Source organism: Lissotriton helveticus, chromosome 2_1, assembly GCF_964261635.1.
Source record: "Lissotriton helveticus chromosome 2_1, aLisHel1.1, whole genome shotgun sequence".
Lineage (NCBI taxonomy): Eukaryota > Metazoa > Chordata > Amphibia > Caudata > Salamandridae > Lissotriton > Lissotriton helveticus.
In genome coordinates this window covers 343,488,449-343,506,855 of record NC_136059.1, presented here as the reverse complement: position 1 = coordinate 343,506,855, position 18,407 = coordinate 343,488,449, and the positions used below count along the sequence as shown (strand labels likewise).

General features: G+C 44.7%; 1 protein-coding gene across 2 annotated transcripts in view; it reads right to left on the bottom strand.

Moving 5' to 3' along the window:
* The window catches only part of SPEF2 (sperm flagellar and cilia associated 2), a 1,151,963-nt gene that overhangs the window by 771,106 nt on the left and 362,450 nt on the right, over positions 1–18,407 (bottom strand). For both annotated transcript variants that reach the window (XM_078674939.1, XM_078674940.1), the window contains exon 16: positions 5,768–5,925. In XM_078674939.1, the coding sequence (XP_078531065.1) occupies positions 5,768–5,925 (158 nt within the window). The remainder of the gene's footprint in view (positions 1–5,767; positions 5,926–18,407) is intronic.

Sequence of the window (18,407 nt, the reverse complement as noted above, 5' to 3'; positions counted from 1 at the left end):
AGAACTGCTGCTCTGAAGGGTAGCATCCCTGCAGTGTTGACCTGCTGCTCTCTTGTCTGGGTGAGAAGGTCTAGCCATGCTTTTCTTGAACCTAGAACCCAGAGTTAAGCCCGTCTACGCCCGTCCGCGCCTGGCCCGCGCCCAGCGCCAGACCCCCTGGCCCCCGTCCCTCCCACCCCTCCCGCATTACCTACGATGCCACCTCCCTCCTAGCCCTTAACCCCGGGCGACTCCCCAACTGCGCCCAAGTCGCTCCTGGACACACCCATGGACCCTTCTCCTGCAACTCCTGCAAGTTCGACGGCACCAAGTACAACTCCTCATCCACGAACACACAACAGATATCTGACGCCAACCACCTAAAATGCATCCTTCTCAACACCCGCTCAGTCCACAGACACGCCATCGACCTCTGGAATCTTCTCGACACCATCTCTCCCGACGTCGCCTTCCTTGCAGAAACATGGATGAACGCCTCATCAGCCCCAGACATCACCATTGCCATCCCGGAAGGATACAAGATCATTCGTAAGGACCGCACCGACCAAACAGGAGGAGGCATCGCTATCGTCCATAAGAACTCCATCCGCATCTCAACCAGCTCAGACGTCAACCTTGCTAGCGCCGAACACCTTCACTTCCAGATCCACACCGACCCCAAGACCACAATCAGAGGCACACTCCTCTACCGACCTCCAGGACCCCGTGCACAATTCAGCGACGTTATAACTGACTTTATCACCCCACATGCCCTCCCCTCCGAGGAATACATTCTACTGGGAGACCTCAACTTTCACCTGGAAAAGAGCAATGACAGCAACGCTACCTCCCTTCTGGACAATCTCGCCAACCTCGGACTCAAACAACTTGTCACTACGCCCACCCACATCGCAGGTCACACACTCGACCCTATCTTCACCTCCAGCAAACATGTCTCCTTCAGTCACACCACTACTCTCCATTGGACGGACCACAGCTGCGTACACTTTATCTACAATAAAACCACAACTCACAACCATCCTCAACCCAGTCTGCGAAGAAACTGGAACAAAATCACCATCGACCAGATCTCCTCATCGCTTCTTCAAAAACCCCCTGCCCACTCCTCAAACCCCAACCAAGCAGCCATTAACCTCACCCAATGGCTATCCAACAGCGCCGACATCCTAGCACCGCTGAAAAAACGTCAAATCAAACTAGGCAGCAAAAACTCCTCCTGGTTCAACGATGATCTTAAGAAATCGAAGAAACTCTGTCGCTCCCTCGGGAAGGCCTGGAAAAAAGACCCAAACACCTGCACCAGGGACGCCTTAAAAAACGCCACCCGCATACACCACCAACTAATCCGATCTGCCAAGAAAGCCGCATTCAAAGACCGACTAGACAACAACGCCCACAACAGCAAGGAATTATTCAACATCGTCAAAGAATTTACCAACCCCTCAGCCAACTCCAATGATATCACCCCCTCTCAAGCCCTTTGCGACTCCCTAGCTTCATTCTTCCACAACAAAATCGCAGACATCCACAACAGCTTCGACAACCGACCCGGAGACCAACCCACCCAACCCTCTGCAGGACCTTCACCCCCGTGAACATCCTTAATGACTGGAACCCAATCTCCACTGAGGACACCATCCACCTGATGAACTCCACCCACTCAGGATCCCCCACAGACCCCTGCCCTCACCACATCTTCAACAAAGCAGACTCCATCATTGCACCACACCTCCGTGACGTCATCAACTGCTCACTCAGCTCCGCCACCTTCCCGGAAAGCTGGAAACACGCAGAACTTAGCGCCCTTCTGAAAAAACCCACAGCGGACCCCACCGAACTCAAAAACTACCGCCCCATCTCGCTCCTTCCATTCCCGGCCAAAGTCATCAAGAGAGCCGTCAACAACCGGCTCGCCGCCTTCCTCGAAAGCAACAAATCCCTCGACTCCTCACAGTCCGGCTTCCGAGCCAAACACAGCACGGAGACCGCCCTCATCGCAGCAACAGACAACATTCGAACTCTACTGGACAATGGAGACACAGTCGCCCTCATCCTCCTCGACCTCTCTGCAGCCTTCGACACAGTCTGCCATAGCACCCTTCTACAGCGCCTCAGAAACATCGGAATCCAAGGAAAAGCACTGGAATGGATCACCTCGTTCCTCACCGGAAGAACCCAGAGAGTCCGCCTCCCACCATTCAACTCAGAGGCCACTGAAGTCATCTGCGGCGTACCCCAAGGGTCCTCACTCAGTCCCACCCTCTTCAACGTATACATGAGCCCCCTCGCGACCATCGCACGCCAACACAACCTCAACATCATCTCCTACGCGGATGACACTCAACTGATCCTATCACTCACCAAAGACCCTAACACCGCCAAAACCAACCCACATGAAGGAATGAAAGAAGTAGCCGAGTGGATGAAGCACAGCCGTCTGAAATTGAACTCAGACAAAACAGAAGTCCTTATCTTAGGTACCTCCCCCTCCGCTTGGGATGACTCCTGGTGGCCAGAGGCCCTTGGAAAAGCACCCATCCCAACGGACCACGCACGGAACCTAGGCGTCATCCTGGACTCCTCACTCTCTATGAACAGACAAGTCAACGCCGTTTCATCATCATGCTTCAACATTTTTCGCATGCTCAAAAAAACATTTCGCTGGATCCCCACCGAAACCAGAAAAACAGTCACCCATGCACTGGTTACAAGCCGTCTGGACTACGGAAACACCCTATACGCCGGTATCACCGCAAAACTCCAGAAAAAACTCCAACGCATCCAGAACGCATCAGCCAGACTCATACTAGACATCCCGCGTAAAGACCACATCTCTAGTCACCTGAAAAACCTCCACTGGCTCCCCGTCAATAAGAGGATTACTTTCCGCCTCCTAACCCACGCACACAAAGCACTTTACGAACTTGGACCTGAATGCCTCAACACACGACTTTCCTTCTACACCCCCTCTCGCCAGCTACGATCTTCCAACCAAGCCCTTGCCACCGTACCTCACATCAATAAAACCACCATGGGAGGTAGATCCTTCTCCTACCTCGCAGCTAAAACCTGGAACTCACTCCCCACTCACCTTCGTCTCACTCAGAACCACCTAGCATTCAGAAAGCAACTTAAAACTTGGATATTTGACATGTAATTCCCCACCCTTCTTCAAGCGCCTTGAGACCCTCCGGGTATGTAGCGCGCTATACAAATCTCTTGACTTGACTTGACTTGAAAGAGTGACTCCAAAGGCTAGTTGGCTGGCCTCCTTATCTGAAAGCTCAGGTGCACAACAGGCTTCCAACAACTTTGCACCTGCACTTTGACTCTTCCATCTGTGAGTCTACTCTGCCATGTGGTGCCACCCCTGTCCTGGACCCTTGGAAGTGAACTGAAGGTGCCCTACCAGCCTCTGTGGATCCAGTTGAGCTGATCCATCTCCTCTGTTGTACAGTGCAAACCAGAGCAAAACCAACGCATCTCCTCTGCAGTTTGAATTGGACTCATTGCAAAGACCCGAATTGCCCCTGCAGCCTGCAATGCCTGTGGAACTGTCGCTGCACAAAGCATTCTCAGTGCCGGCCCTCGCATTCCTCATTGACAGTAGCCTCGATGGTGATCCCGGACTCTGCATTGCAGCCTCAGAGCTTCTTGGAACCTATGAATCACCCCAACTGCGCATGGCATCCTCGGCACTGGACTTTGCATCGCAAGCCGATCTACGGGTTCCTCAACAACGCAGGCTCTCGTATCGCCTCACTGCCACTCGGAACCGACGCATCACTTAGGGTGTGCAACACATCTTCAATAAGGATCCTCACAATGCTCTGCAAACCTGGATTTGAGGTATCCTGTTCAGCGTGCCTAACTGGGTCCCTGTGGTCAGCCCGCACCCCAGTGCGATCAGCTGGAACTTGTGAATTTGTCCTAATCTGGCACGATCAGATATCCACAGTTGGTGCTTTGTGCTTTTTGGGGCTATTTTCACTAAAATCGTTTAAATTACATATCTCTGTTTCTACTGATTTGATTTTTTGCCATTTTGGTCTTGTGTTTTTTCTTCAAAACCACTCTATTTTTCTAATTTGGTGTGGGGTTCTTTTTGTGTGGCATTCTAACTTTATTACTGTTTGAAGGGATGCACAAAAACCTTATACATTTGCCTCTAACTTATGCCCGACTGCTCTGTGCTAAGGTATCAGATGGTTGAGCGCAGGTTAATTTAGAGTCGCCTTGTTCCTCACCCTTACAAAGGTTGTGGTTGCTGATTGACCAGGACTCACACCCCAGTCAACCCTCAACCTAATTTCTTACATTGATGAGTTGGAAGGACAAGAAGAGGGCTTACCTGAAATACAGCCTTCAGATGAGGGGGATAACTACATGCTGGCCCTCTGTTAACACATATAGCGCTTTTGGGAGAAAGCTCAGGGGAATCTAGAAGCCAGCCAGACGGTCATGAAATGGTGGTATAGATGAGTTTCAGTATAGTCAAAAAGTGTGGGTGATGGAGCCTACAGAGGCCAGGGCCCAGCAAGACCACTAATTTGGGCCGTATGAGGGGAAAGAGTGAAAGAGTGTGTTCATTTACCTGGTGGAACTCCAAGACTACCAGGAACCCTTTAAGGGTTCTGTACGTCAGTCGCCTGATATGGTGGAGGAGGGGAGTGAACCTCTCCATCATCTCCTTTTGTCCAAGGAGCAGGATGGGTCAGTTGAGAGTGTAAGCCTCTCCCCTACCCTGACCCAAGAACTAAAGAGAGACTGCAGCCAGTTGTTGGGGAAGTTTGCCTCTCCCTTCTCCCTTACCCAGCACTCACTACATGGTGGATACACTATATTGATACTGAGAACTGCATGCCTGTGAAGAGTAATATCTACAGGCTGTCTGATAAGGTGAGAGCCAGCATTAGGCAGGATGTTACTGGGTTATTGAGCTCTCCAACAGTCCTTGGTCCAGCCCAGTAGTGTTTGTCCTCAAGGCTGCTTCTTCAGTTGCTATCCCATAACTTCGGTTCTGTGTGGAATATCGGGGGCTCAATGTGGTCACCAAGACTGACGCACACCCCATCCCCAGAGGTCCACATTCTCGACCCCAGAAGGATCCTACCTATTCTGGGTAATGCTCTTTGGACTGAAGAACACATCTGTTACCTTCCAATGGTTGGTCAACGGGGTCCTGGCTGGGTCGGAAACTTCCAAGCTGCCTTTCTAGCCAAAATTGAAGTCTTTAATTCTAACTGGCAGCACCACTGTGTCACCTCAGGAAAGTGCATTAGGCTCTGCAGAGCCAGTGCCAGGTAAGGCAGGGTTCAGTGAGCTACTTCGGTCCCCAGGAGGGAGGAGACAAGGTGCAGCCCCTTCAGTCCAAGATTGAAAACATTATGGCTTTGGCACCCCCTCCAAGACCCAGACGGAGGTGAGAGCCTTCGTAGGCTTCACTGGCTACTACAGGAGATTCATCAAGGGATATGACACCATAGTTGCCCCCTTCACCAAGTTGACTTCTGAGAAGCAGCTTAGACAGGTCGGTTGATGTCATCAATCATGTCATGTAACATGTCATGAGTGATGTAATATGTCAGGTCATAAGTTACACAGAACTGTAACTGCTGAATTTCACTTTTTGTTGGCCAGTTGTAAACCAATTTCCACACATAACTAGAATGTTGCTTTAAACATCTGGTTTGTTCAGGGAATATCAGTGAGTGTCAACACAAACACAAATTAAAGCACAAGCACACGCTAATAATTCCAATCTTACCTTTATTGTTCTTTTTAAAAATTGCTTCCAAAATTACTTCTTCAACACTCTTGCATAATTCATCCACCTCAGTATCCCCATTTACTTTAAGAAGAATATTTTGCTGCTCAGAAAACCAGGTTTCCAATTGTTGCCAGTCGTTAGTGAAGCTTTCTAGTCTGCAAATATAAGTGAACATTTAAAACTTAAAATCTTCTAATGAGGTTCATATATTAAAATGGCAAACCATTTGAATACAAGCATGTATTATACATTAATAAATATATGATCATCAGCATGCCTTTTATGTGGGATAATTAATTACTCATTCATATCCTGTTCAAATCATGGAGCAAAGATGACTCCACAACAATGATTAGTATAATAATGTAAAACAATTCAGGGCTTTACTACAAGCTCTGTAGTAATCCGATTGAGGTCAGTAACTACTGTTATCAGGCCCACTGGATTTACAAGATCTGATGGAAGCGGAATCTCCAGTCGAAATCCCTGGTTTAATTCTGGGGTAAAATGAGGAGTCACTAAGAAATATGTCCCAGAGTATCACTTTCAAAAGAAACTCCTCATTCCTAAGGAGATTCTCAGGGCCCACAATGTAATCTATGTTAACTCTGTTTGCCACAGTCCCCCAGAATTACTGCTACCCCCAGTATCAATAGTTCTGTGGGGGTTGGACTTAATGGGCAGATATCTCTGGCACTTGAAATGGGGTCCTCTGTATAAGCTGAAACTGCAAAGCTTTTCTACATCGAGTATCTCTCCATAAACAGATGAGAAAGGGGGTAGAGCAGAACATCTAAGTAAAGTAAAATTACCACCATGCTGATTGTGGTACTTTAAGGACTACCTCACCTTCACGCAAGGACGATGTAAAAATCCGTTTTTTAAGGAATTATGTATCTTTAAATAATGAAAAGGGGATGCACTTCTGTGTTTTTCTCCATGCAAACCCATTCATTTTCCTGTACATCCCTAACTGCTATCCCTGTTACGATTTATATTTCTGCAACAGAACACATCCGCAGGTCCACATAAGCCATTTGGGACTTGTGGCCAAGCTGTGATGGTGGGAAAACTAGTAGGAAAACTACAAGGAAGTATTATGAAACCATTCTTTTCCTGCATGCAGACTCAGAATTGAGCTGCACCTTTGTATTTTAAGAAATTGTGGTGTTGAATGCACTAACCTGGTAAATCAGTGAGTTAAAGCATGCACTCCTGACATTGCAGAACAGAAACACAAAAAGCAGCAACTACTGCTTCATGGTTCAAAGTTGTGCTCTCTGCAGGGTATGTGGTTAATCATGGAATTAGAGTTAATGCTTTCTATAGTAGAATTTCTTAAAATAAAACAGGCACACAGTACCCTTCTTCTTTGTGTGTGCTAAGGTGTTGTTGTGTGTTGATTTAAATATCCGATGTATGCCCTTATATAGGCACAATTCTCCTTGCCCTTATTTAGGCATAGAAATCCTACACTTATTTTGGCATTATCCATGCTAACCAAATACAGGCATGGCCACCTACATCTGTCCATCCACGTCACAACGAGTTCTTGGAAAACCAGACTCTTAAGCCTTCAGGACTTCCCCTTGCTTGGATTATTGATTTCTCCAAGAACTCATTTATTATGCATGAACATCTATTCCTTAGGGGTTCATTCATGACGTTCCTTTGCTCGACTTTTACGTCAATACTAGCATTCCTAAACACCTTCAAGGTATAAATATACACTCACTTGCCATGGCAAGTCACGGCTGCACACGATTCGCCACGGCACATTTGGAAGGAAGTCGAGTCCCCGCCTGACGCACTGACCAGATGCTGTCATTCTCGTTGCAGAGAATCCAGCTCCAGTGTTTCTGACTCCCCTTGCAAGGTGTTAGAGATAGGGACCCGGAAAGAGATTCCAACCTCTCTCATTCTAAGGTATGGAGCAGACTAGAACCTAGAGGGACGTTTGGCAAGTCTTGGCTACACCAATCCAAACAGCACCTACTTCTTACCTCATACTACACTTAGGTTAGGTACACTGGGGTAGAACTAGCTACAAGCACCAGATGAGAATTCACATTTTAGCCTGTGTTAGTTATATGTATTTTTATGAATATATGTCATAGCTACAAACCATGCTATTGCAGTATTATTTTATCCTATTGTTAACACTGTACGTATTATACTTCGCATTCTGTCTTACGATTGTAGCAGTTCATATCTCTTGCACAAGAAATAAGACTGTTCAATAAACCCTTTTTATTGAAACGCCTGTCTACCTATTTCTGTGTAAACCCTTTAGAAATGAAGCATGCACAATTGACTGAGTGAAACTGTTATCTATTGTTTCCACGATTCTGAGACTGTTCCGATTCTAAAAGGGAAACAAAGTTGTCAGGTTTATGCGGTTGTCAGAAACTAATCCCTTCTTATTTATTCGGGAAGTTTCTAGTGACCGCTGAGTTAGCTGGCACACACAAGTAATTATGTTTATGTACTCGATAGAGGCATATGGACCTCAGTCCTATGCCACAACTATAGTGTATATTATTCTGATGCGCAGAGCCTATCAGGGATATAGGAACTACACTACAGTGTAAAAAACATCATGATATTGCTGGCATTCTCACTGTTAAGGTAATGATTGATTTCTCTGACTCTACCCACTTCTCATCTTGTTAGGAAAGAGATCTCACAAAATAACAAGCTCTGGCAATGCCAATAGGCCTGGGCTACATTTTGACTCCTAAATACATAATTAAAAACACTTGCTGCAGTGAAAAACAAAACTAAAAAACTTGCTTGTAAGTAAAATGCATCTATGAGATTAAGAATGTAATGTGTGATCATTCCATGTACTTTGAGGGGCAAATTAGTCCCTCATGCATTGCAATTTAAGCATTTTATAGGAGGTGGAATAAAACATCAAACACCGAATATTGTGTGGCATGAGAGAACTACTCCACTTTGAGGAGCCAAAGCTCACATATGTAAATTTGAAAGAATTGGTAACAAAAAGCATTTTTGACAAATGCATTTTCAAGCCAAATCTAAAAACACATGGATGAGGTGACACCTAACACACAGGCCAAGAGTAAAACATACTGTTTGCAAAGAGTACATGATCGAAACAAAATATCCTGCTGTAAGAGGGCTTTTTTGAAACATTCACAAAGGAAGATCCACCACATAATTAAATGGTGCCTTGATTCCCCAAAAAATGCGTTGCTCAATTTAGAAGGAATTGGAGAGTCATCTTGAAGACAGTAACTATTTCTAATTATTATTTTCATCCAATTTGTTTATTGTACAAATTGGGAAAACACAATTTTAGATAAAGTAACGATGATGAATTATTTTCCAGATTTAAATAGCCTTTCCATTTAAACTAGTTCAGGATTCTTATGATACTTCACACAATCCCTCCTTTCAGAGGTTTGAATAGTAGGGATATTACAAAGTGTAACTCCGAATTGTAGGTTTAATAAATTATTTTACTCTAAGGGCACCTGCACATTTAAATCACTAGCAATTGGTAACATGGTCCAGCAGTATGAAACCCATATAAACAAAGTGGATGCCTTTTGCTTAAACTGGTCTTGTACAGATTTGAAAACGCATATTGAATCAAGTGACAAACAATGAAGTCTACATTGTCAATTGACTTCAAAGGATAAGCATGGTGAAATAAGTGTTACCCGATGAAAGCACATATGCACTATCCCAGATAAAAATCAAGGTAAATAATGAAAGGCAGTCCATGCTTGTCTAGTCAAGACTCTTTATTAGACTCTCATTCTTGTAAATAGTATATAGAAACCTGGAACCGAATTCCTCCGACTCTTCACTCAGGAAATTGGACAGTGAAGATTTATTATAAACCAGTATAACTAGAATTTGAATACTAAACGTTTGGAATGGTAACTGATGGGCAAAAAGGAAATAATATTTGATCTGAGATGTGATATGCTTACAAAACGTTGGATGGTTAAACCCTATTGGTAGCTACTATTTTTGTGTTCCAAGTTCTTGCTAACTCACTGTAAAAGAACATGGGGAAGGATTGTTAGTAACTGCTATGACAAGACTGTCAGTGGCTAAATGAGACACTGAATTTAATGGCCTTTCATTATAAGAAGTAATATATATATATATATATATATATATATTGTGTGGGGCTCACTGACTATTGAAGAGTTATTTATAAGGAATGTTTACATACCTCTTGTGAATTAGGTATTTAGTTGCATAATAAGGCAGTTTGAAAAGATATACTACATCATCCTATCTAAAATTATGGTAGTGGATACTTTTAATGTAAGTGCAGGTTCCACATCATACCTGATAGATAAGTAGCAATACTTTTGCCCAAGTAGCTTACTCAACACAAAAGGGGAGATGTAATGCTACTGTGGGGCACCTCTTCAAATTGTGCCATATTTAATGGTAGGCCGTCGTGCAATAATCTAGAAAGAGACACTCAGAGCAGGAGCCAAATATCATCAGACACTAATCAGATCTGTAGAAAGTATGACCTTTACATTGAGCAGTGAACCTTTGTGGTCAATCAAAATGTATTAATATAGACTAACAAACTTTTTACTGGTCCTCAAGGGCTTCATTCCAACTGTTCTTTGTTCTGCAATATTAAAAATCAATTTCCCATTAAATGACTTTACCTATTAATAAAGGGATTAACCCAAACACCTTGAGGGATGCAAAGAACTCAAACTCCAAAAGTGAAATATGTCCTGGGGCTTTATCATCAAATAATCTTTGAAATTAAGTTGAAATAAAAGTAGCAGTATCCATAGCAGCAATGGGGGACAAAACTGTACCTCAATTTCTCAAGCGATTTCAGGAAAGAAAGTGTAAACAAATTAAATATAAAGCAAAGCTGGCCTCAGAATCTCATGAATGGATCAAACATAAGATGATCACAATCGAAAAGACTGGCAGCGAGTTATGCTGATGTATAGTTAGATCTTTCTGTTTAATTGAGAAAACCAGTTACAATGGTGGTAACAAACTGGACTGTATATTTAAGAAGGTTACATGTATGCCACAATTATTAATATCACAATTACTAATCCTGGATTATAACTGTTAAGTGTATCAGATCAAATGACCAGTGATGTTATTACAGGACAGGTAGTGAAAAATATAAAATGGACTATCTGTCTAAGAAGGTTACATGCGTACCACAAATATTATTATCACAATTACTAATCCCAGACTACAGCAGTTAAGTGTATCTGATCAAGCGACTAGTGATGTTTTTGCAGCAACAGTAGTTAAAAATACTCAGAAACGTTGTCATTGCAGGAATCTGATAGCCTCTCTTTCCCAATAAAATTTCTTAACAACTCTGAAGCTTGGCCAATCTGTTTAGCAAATTTACAGCAATCATTAAGACTGGAGTGATGTCCTCTTTGTTGACGGACAAATCTGATTACCTTTTTGCATTCTTGGATTCTAAGGGGCCAATTACGATTGTGTCCGGACACTCTTCAGACAGAATCGGTTTTGGAAAAGTTTCCGACCGAATCGGGTTCTGTGAGTCCGACTAACTGATTACAATGTTTCCAGACATCGTTCGGTCGGATGCACATTGACTTAAATTGGCACTTGTGTTCCGAACGAGATCACAGGCTCCCATTGGCAAAAGGGGTGGTTTGAGAAAACCCTGCACCCTGTGGCAGGCATCCCAGTGTACCTGCCACACTGTGCATGCATGGAAAGGGGGGGGGCATGGATACCCTCACGGGCCCGATTTAGCCTGCTATGGGCCCCCAAAGTCAGCTTACGACCGCCGATCCATGTCGGAACAACCAATATGGTAAGGCTGTCCGAATCTGACAGCCTAATAGCTCGGCTGGAAACAAGGTCCACAGACCGCTACGATTCGGCTCCGACCGACATGGTTACTCCGAATGCCTTTCGGAACCGAGTCGGGAAGTCCGAACGCTTCCCAGCCATCGTAATCGGTTGTTCGAAAAGTGTCCAAGTCGGTCGGAAAGGGGGGGTTCCGAATCGGACTTGGACTAATCGAATGCCGTTCAGAGCCTTTCCGAACGACATCGTAATCAATCCCTTAGTGTTAATTGCTTACCAAATACATGGTATACAAGATTGGGCTTACTCTCAAAATATAATAATCATAGAACAACCAAAGTTTAGGCTCAACCTTTTTCACTATTTCTACAGCAAATAATATATTGGTCCTATGCATTTTAATTCAAACAGACATGGTACCAAAGAATTAAACATTGTAATAAGTCTTTACTGGTTGTTTTGTAGCTTGGCAGCAATACATAGATACTATTTTTATTTACATTTCCACCTATTCTTGTGTAGTTATTAATGGAAATGCACGTTCACATATTGGTCAATTTAATGGTGGGATCCACAAATATTGTTGATGAATGGACTGGTACTCGTAAGGGTTTAATGCAGTGATGTATCCTATCTCCTCTTTCATTCTGACCACGTATTGTTGATCATTCTTCTGTTATCGTGAATGCTCATATTCATCCCCCAAAGCTGAAGGGATTTCCACGGAATTCATTAATGTACGAGAATGAACATGGGTTACTGGACTTTAACCCCATTTGTCTTCAAAGTCAACCTGGTCTAATGCAAAAAGTACAGAGAATGATTTCAAAATTAACATTGAAAAATTAGGTGATAGTAATGACACAGAGGAAAAAAACACAAAAAATTAGTAAATCTCCCAGTAAAAAACCTTTGTCTGTAGAATCTATCTACTGATAATTTTCTTTTCTTTAAATCTATCCAAGTACCTTATGCCCAAAAATAGAAAGCAATGTGGTCTCTCCTGGATTATGAATGCAATACTTTTTTGGGACATCACAATAAAACTAGGGTGTATACATTGAAAACGGTCTGTGATGAAAAGATTCCTGACAAGCTTCTTCATGGTTACAAATATCTATCCATTAAATCAGAATTTAATTTGGAAAAATGGATGTACAATTCTGAGTGCATTTTCTTTCCCAAAGGCCCAGTCTGTTTATCAAAGCCATATATTTAGACCTCAGCCTGCCATGTTGAAAATATGAAGAGTGAATGAAGTTATTAAGCACATTATCTTTTCCTGGTGAAGATGCCACCTTGCGACAACTTGTGAGCATTGAATTGTCCCACAACCACAAATGAAATGGAGCATTCACATCATTCTAGCTGCCTCAGAGAAGTTAAACATCACAATGAATGTATGAGAAAATACAAGCTTTAAGGGCAGGATTCCAAGTAGGGCACAATAGGATGAGGTATTTACCACAGTGAGTAAATATTTATACCCTGGGTGAGTCTGGGTATTACCCAGATACAGTTAATACCTTTCGATCTGAGTTCCTTGCCTCATAATGAGACTTACCAAGCAGATTTGATATTTATTGCTTGGAATCTATCATATTTTGCTATTTACCAGGCAGTTACTGATGACATATGCTGCCTGGTTTTACATGGTGAAATTTGCCCGGCTAAAACAGGAGAGGTGTAATAAGTTTTGCACAACTTGGAATTGTGATCAGTGTGCGAATTTCCATTTGACCAGGGATCAGACTTTACCCTGATCTTGGAATCTGTGCAAAAAAGGCCTTTGTTAGAGTACTTCTCCCGAGTCTGTGTGACTCTAAGGCAGATAGGCAATCAATTTGACTGCCACTGTGCCCTAAAGTAGATACGAGTGCAAGCTCATTAAAATGACAAGAACTTCATTTTTAGTATTTGACTTTTAGAAGCCAGTGAACTTGAGCACTCAAGGTTTTTCCTTGAAGGATGATGTGTGGTAAAATGCCAAATTAAGGTTCTAAATGTAATACTCTTACTAACATAATGTGCAAGCAGTGATATTCTTTAAGTTAAGCTATACAAGTTTCCATGCAATTAAGGAAATATGCTCAATAACTTAAAGAAATTATTATAACAATTATTCTTCTGAAATAGTATCTCTGTTATTCCTCAACTTCTCTGTGCCTCTGTTTTATGCATAATCATCAGCAGGAATAATTCCAAATAATAGCCAGGTACAATAGTTTGGTCTGAGATCTTTGTTATGGAACAGTGCTACACCCGGTGTAAGTTGCTGCTGATCATGTTTGTACGGCTGAACGGGAGTTGGATACAGAGAGTATGGCACTCAACCCATCCTGGCCTCAAGAGATTGGTTAGTGTGGTGACACTGGCTACTTTAGCCAAGAAGCAGCAGGTCACACAATATTGTCACATCCCGTTATGCAAAGAGATGCAGGAATGCAGGGTGAAGGCATTCATGACTTAAAGAATGCTTTATAATGCTTGAAGAAAACCTTCTTAGCAAACAGAGGGTAAAGAGACATAGGACTCACAGAACAATCAGACGCAAGTGATCAGCAAATATGTGTCCTGGACCACCCTAAAATATTTAACGGCTGCCAACCTTAACAGTTTTATTGCTGGCCATGAGAGTAGAAGCCACCCACGTTAAACAAGCATTTGCAATGCAACGGTCTCGCCTTTAGGACCTTAAAAGTATTTAGCCATGCAGCACATTATCCTTGGTGTTATATCTACTCCTCTCATTTAGCCTTACACAACTGCTTTAGTGCCTTATAAGGGTAGTATATAAATAAGATACTAAAATACCATGTTTAAAGTGGTGGAGGCTATTGATAATGTGTAGATTAAGGGAACAGAGACATAAAACAAAGTGAATATATGGTTTACTGCTCAAGTTGTGAACTCTAGAAGCACTATATTTATTTTAAAAAACATGACTACAAAAATGCATTCTTCCGAATTCTCAAAAGCCTTTAGGACGTGAAAAGTGTTTAGAAGCTGCTTACAATGGACACGGGCGCTATTTTTAAAGTGCGGTAATTTGCAGTTGTTGAAAAAAACACGATTTTTAAAAGATCGCATTTTAGAAACTTTGAACTATTGGTATTGTAAATGACAATGGCTTTCATTAGTGCAGGTTGTTTAAACAAATAAAAGGCATTGTCATTTACAATGCCAATAGATCAAAATCTCGCAATTTCAAGACCTATTGTATTGCAAATGCTTATTTACTTACGTTTTTTATTTGTAGTGAAGTGGATGGATGTTGTTTGTAGTGGAATTGTGTGGTTTACTTTGGAATTGTTAGTTGTGTAATTGTGTGGGGTGTAATTGTGTGGTGTTTAGTGTATTTGCGTATTGGAAATAAGTGGGATGGTGAATTGATAGGTGTGAGAGTTGTATAAAATAGAAAGTAAGAATGAAAGTAATAAATACTTTGTGTATGAAGTGGTGAATGAACTCTAGATAGAGTAGTGGAAAGAGTGTGAGAGAAAGAGAATGAAGTGGAGAGAAGGTTACAGACACATAAAGAGGCTAAGCAATATGAGTAATGCTGGATCAATGTGTTTGTGTGTGATGGAATTATGTGGATAGTGAGTATGTGGTATTAAATGTACAAATGGGGGTGGGGTCGCACACTACTCACACACCGGCGGTGTCGCCCCTAAGGACTCTGGTCAATGTAGTAAAGTGTTTGCGATGCATCATCTTTCGATCTTCTGCTATCTTCGCTGTCTTCGCCATCCCTGGACACGTGTTTCGGGGTATTACCCCTCATCAGCAGGGATAGGCCGTGTACTGGGGTTGCCGATGGCTGCCAATATCTGCCAGGTATAGTACCACTCAGGCGCGTAGGTGCGGGATCCCTGGCTCGTCAGCCTGCTGCTCAAGGGAGCTTTAAAGTTACAAATGGGGGTGGGGTCGCACACTACTCACACACCGGCGGTGTCGCCCCTAAGGACTCTGGTCAATGTAGTAAAGTGTTTGCGATGCATCATCTTTCGATCTTCTGCTATCTTCGCTGTCTTCGCCATCCCTGGACACGTGTTTCGGGGTATTACCCCTCATCAGCAGGGATAGGCCGTGTACTGGGGTTGCCGATGGCTGCCAATATCTGCCAGGTATAGTACCACTCAGGCGCGTAGGTGCGGAATCCCTGGCTCGTCAGCCTGCTGCTCAAGGGAGCTTTAAAGTTACAAATGGGGGTGGGGTCGCACACTACTCACACACCGGCGGTGTCGCCCCTAAGGACTCTGGTCAATGTAGTAAAGTGTTTGCGATGCATCATCTTTCGATCTTCTGCTATCTTCGCTGTCTTCGCCATCCCTGGACACGTGTTTCGGGGTATTACCCCTCATCAGCAGGGATAGGCCGTGTACTGGGGTTGCCGATGGCTGCGAATATCTGCCAGGTATAGTACCACTCAGGCGCGTAGGTGCGGGATCCATGGCTCGTCAGCCTGCTGCTCAAGGGAGCTTTAAAGTTACAAATGGGGGTGGGGTCGCACACTACTCACACACCGGCGGTGCCGCCCCTAAGGACTCTGGTCAATGTAGTAAAGTGTTTGCGATGCATCATCTTTCGATCTTCTGCTATCTTCGCTGTCTTCGCCATCCCTGGACACGTGTTTCGGGGTATTACCCCTCATCAGCAGGGATAGGCCGTGTACTGGGGTTGCCGATGGCTGCCAATATCTGCCAGGTATAGTACCACTCAGGCGCGTAGGTGCGGGATCCCTGGCTCGTCAGCCTGCTGCTCAAGGGAGCTTTAAAGTTACAAATGGGGGTGGGGTCGCACACTACTCACACACCGGCGGTGTCGCCCCTAAGGACTCTGGTCAATGTAGTAAAGTGTTTGCGATGCATCATACTTCGATCTTTTGCTATCTTCGCTGTCTTCGCCATCCCTGGACACGTGTTTCGGGGTATTACCCCTCATCAGCAGGGATAGGCCGTGTACTGGGGTTGCCGATGGCTGCCAATATCTGCCAGGTATAGTACCACTCAGGCGCGTAGGTGCGGGATCCCTGGCTCGTCAGCCTGCTGCTCAAGGGAGCTTTAAAGTTACAAATGGGGGTGGGGTCGCACACTACTCACACACCGGCGGTGTCGCCCCTAAGGACTCTGGTCAATGTAGTAAAGTGTTTGCGATGCATCATCTTTCGATCTTCTGCTATCTTCGCTGTCTTCGCCATCCCTGGACACGTGTTTCGGGGTATTACCCCTCATCAGAAGGGATAGGCCGTGTACTGGGGTTGCCGATGGCGGCCAATATCTGCCAGGTATAGTACCACTCAGGCGCGTAGGTGCGGGATCCCTGGCTCGTCAGCCTGCTGCTCAAGGGAGCTTTAAAGTTACAAATGGGGGTGGGGTCCCTTGAGCAGCGGGCTGACGAGCCTGGGATCCCGCACCTACGCGCCTGAGTGGTACTATACCTGGCAGATATTGGCAGCCATCGGCAACCCCAGTACACGGCCTATCCCTGCTGATGAGGGGTAATACCCCGAAACACGTGTCCAGGGATGGTGAAGACAGCGAAGATAGCAGAAGATCGAAAGATGATGCACCGCGAACACTTTACTACATTGACCAGAGTCCTTGGGGCGACACCGCCGGTGTGTGAGTAGTGTGCGACCCCACCACAATTTGTAACTTTAAAGCTCCCTTGAGCAGCGGGCTGACGAGCCTGGGATCCCGCACCTACGCGCCTGAGTGGTACTATACCTGGCAGATATTGGCAGCCATCGGCAACCCCAGTACACGGCCTATCCCTGCTGATGAGGGGTAATACCCCGAAACACGTGTCCAGGGATGGCGAAGACAGCGAAGATAGCAGAAGATCGAAAGATGATGCATCGCAAACACTTTACTACATTGACCAGAGTCCTTGGGGCGACACCGCCGGTGTGTGAGTAGTGTGCGACCCCACCCCGATTTGTAACTTTAAAGCTCCCTTGAGCAGCGGGCTGACGAACCTGGGATCCCGCACCTACGCGCCTGAGTGGTACTATACCTGGCAGATATTGGCAGCCATCGGCAACCCCAGTACACGGCCTATCCCTGCTGATGAGGGGTAATACCCCGAAACACGTGTCCAGGGATGGCGAAGGCAGCGAAGATAGCAGAAGATCGAAAGATGATGCACCGCGAACACTTTACTACATTGACCAGAGTCCTTGGGGCGACACCGCCGGTGTGTGAGTAGTGTGCGACCCCACCCCGATTTGTAACTTTAAAGCTCCCTTGAGCAGCGGGCTGACAAGCCTGGAATCCCGCACCTACGCGCCTGAGTGGTACTATACCTGGCAGATATTGGCAGCCATCGGCAACCCCAGTACACGGCCTATCCCTGCTGATGAGGGGTAATACCCCGAAACACGTGTCCAGGGATGGTGAAGACAGCGAAGATAGCAGAAGATCGAAAGATGATGCACCGCGAACACTTTACTACATTGACCAGAGTCCTTGGGGCGACACCGCCGGTGTGTGAGTAGTGTGCGACCCCACCCCGATTGGTATTAAATGTAGTGGACTTTTATGTAATGGCATTGTGTGTCGTAGAGTGGCACGTATTGAGTGGAATTATGTGGCATGGCATTATTTGGACTTTTGTGGGGTGGATTAGATATATGTGGTGTGTAGGGGAATTATGTGTTGTGGAGTGGAATTCTGTGGCGCGCAATGGAATTGTGTGGAGTTGAATTGTATAGTACTGAGTGAAATGTAATGAAGGTTGTAACAAAGAGTGGAGAGGTGTGGTGCAGCCAGTGCAGCTGACTTCGGAGCACAGGGTTCACGGTTCG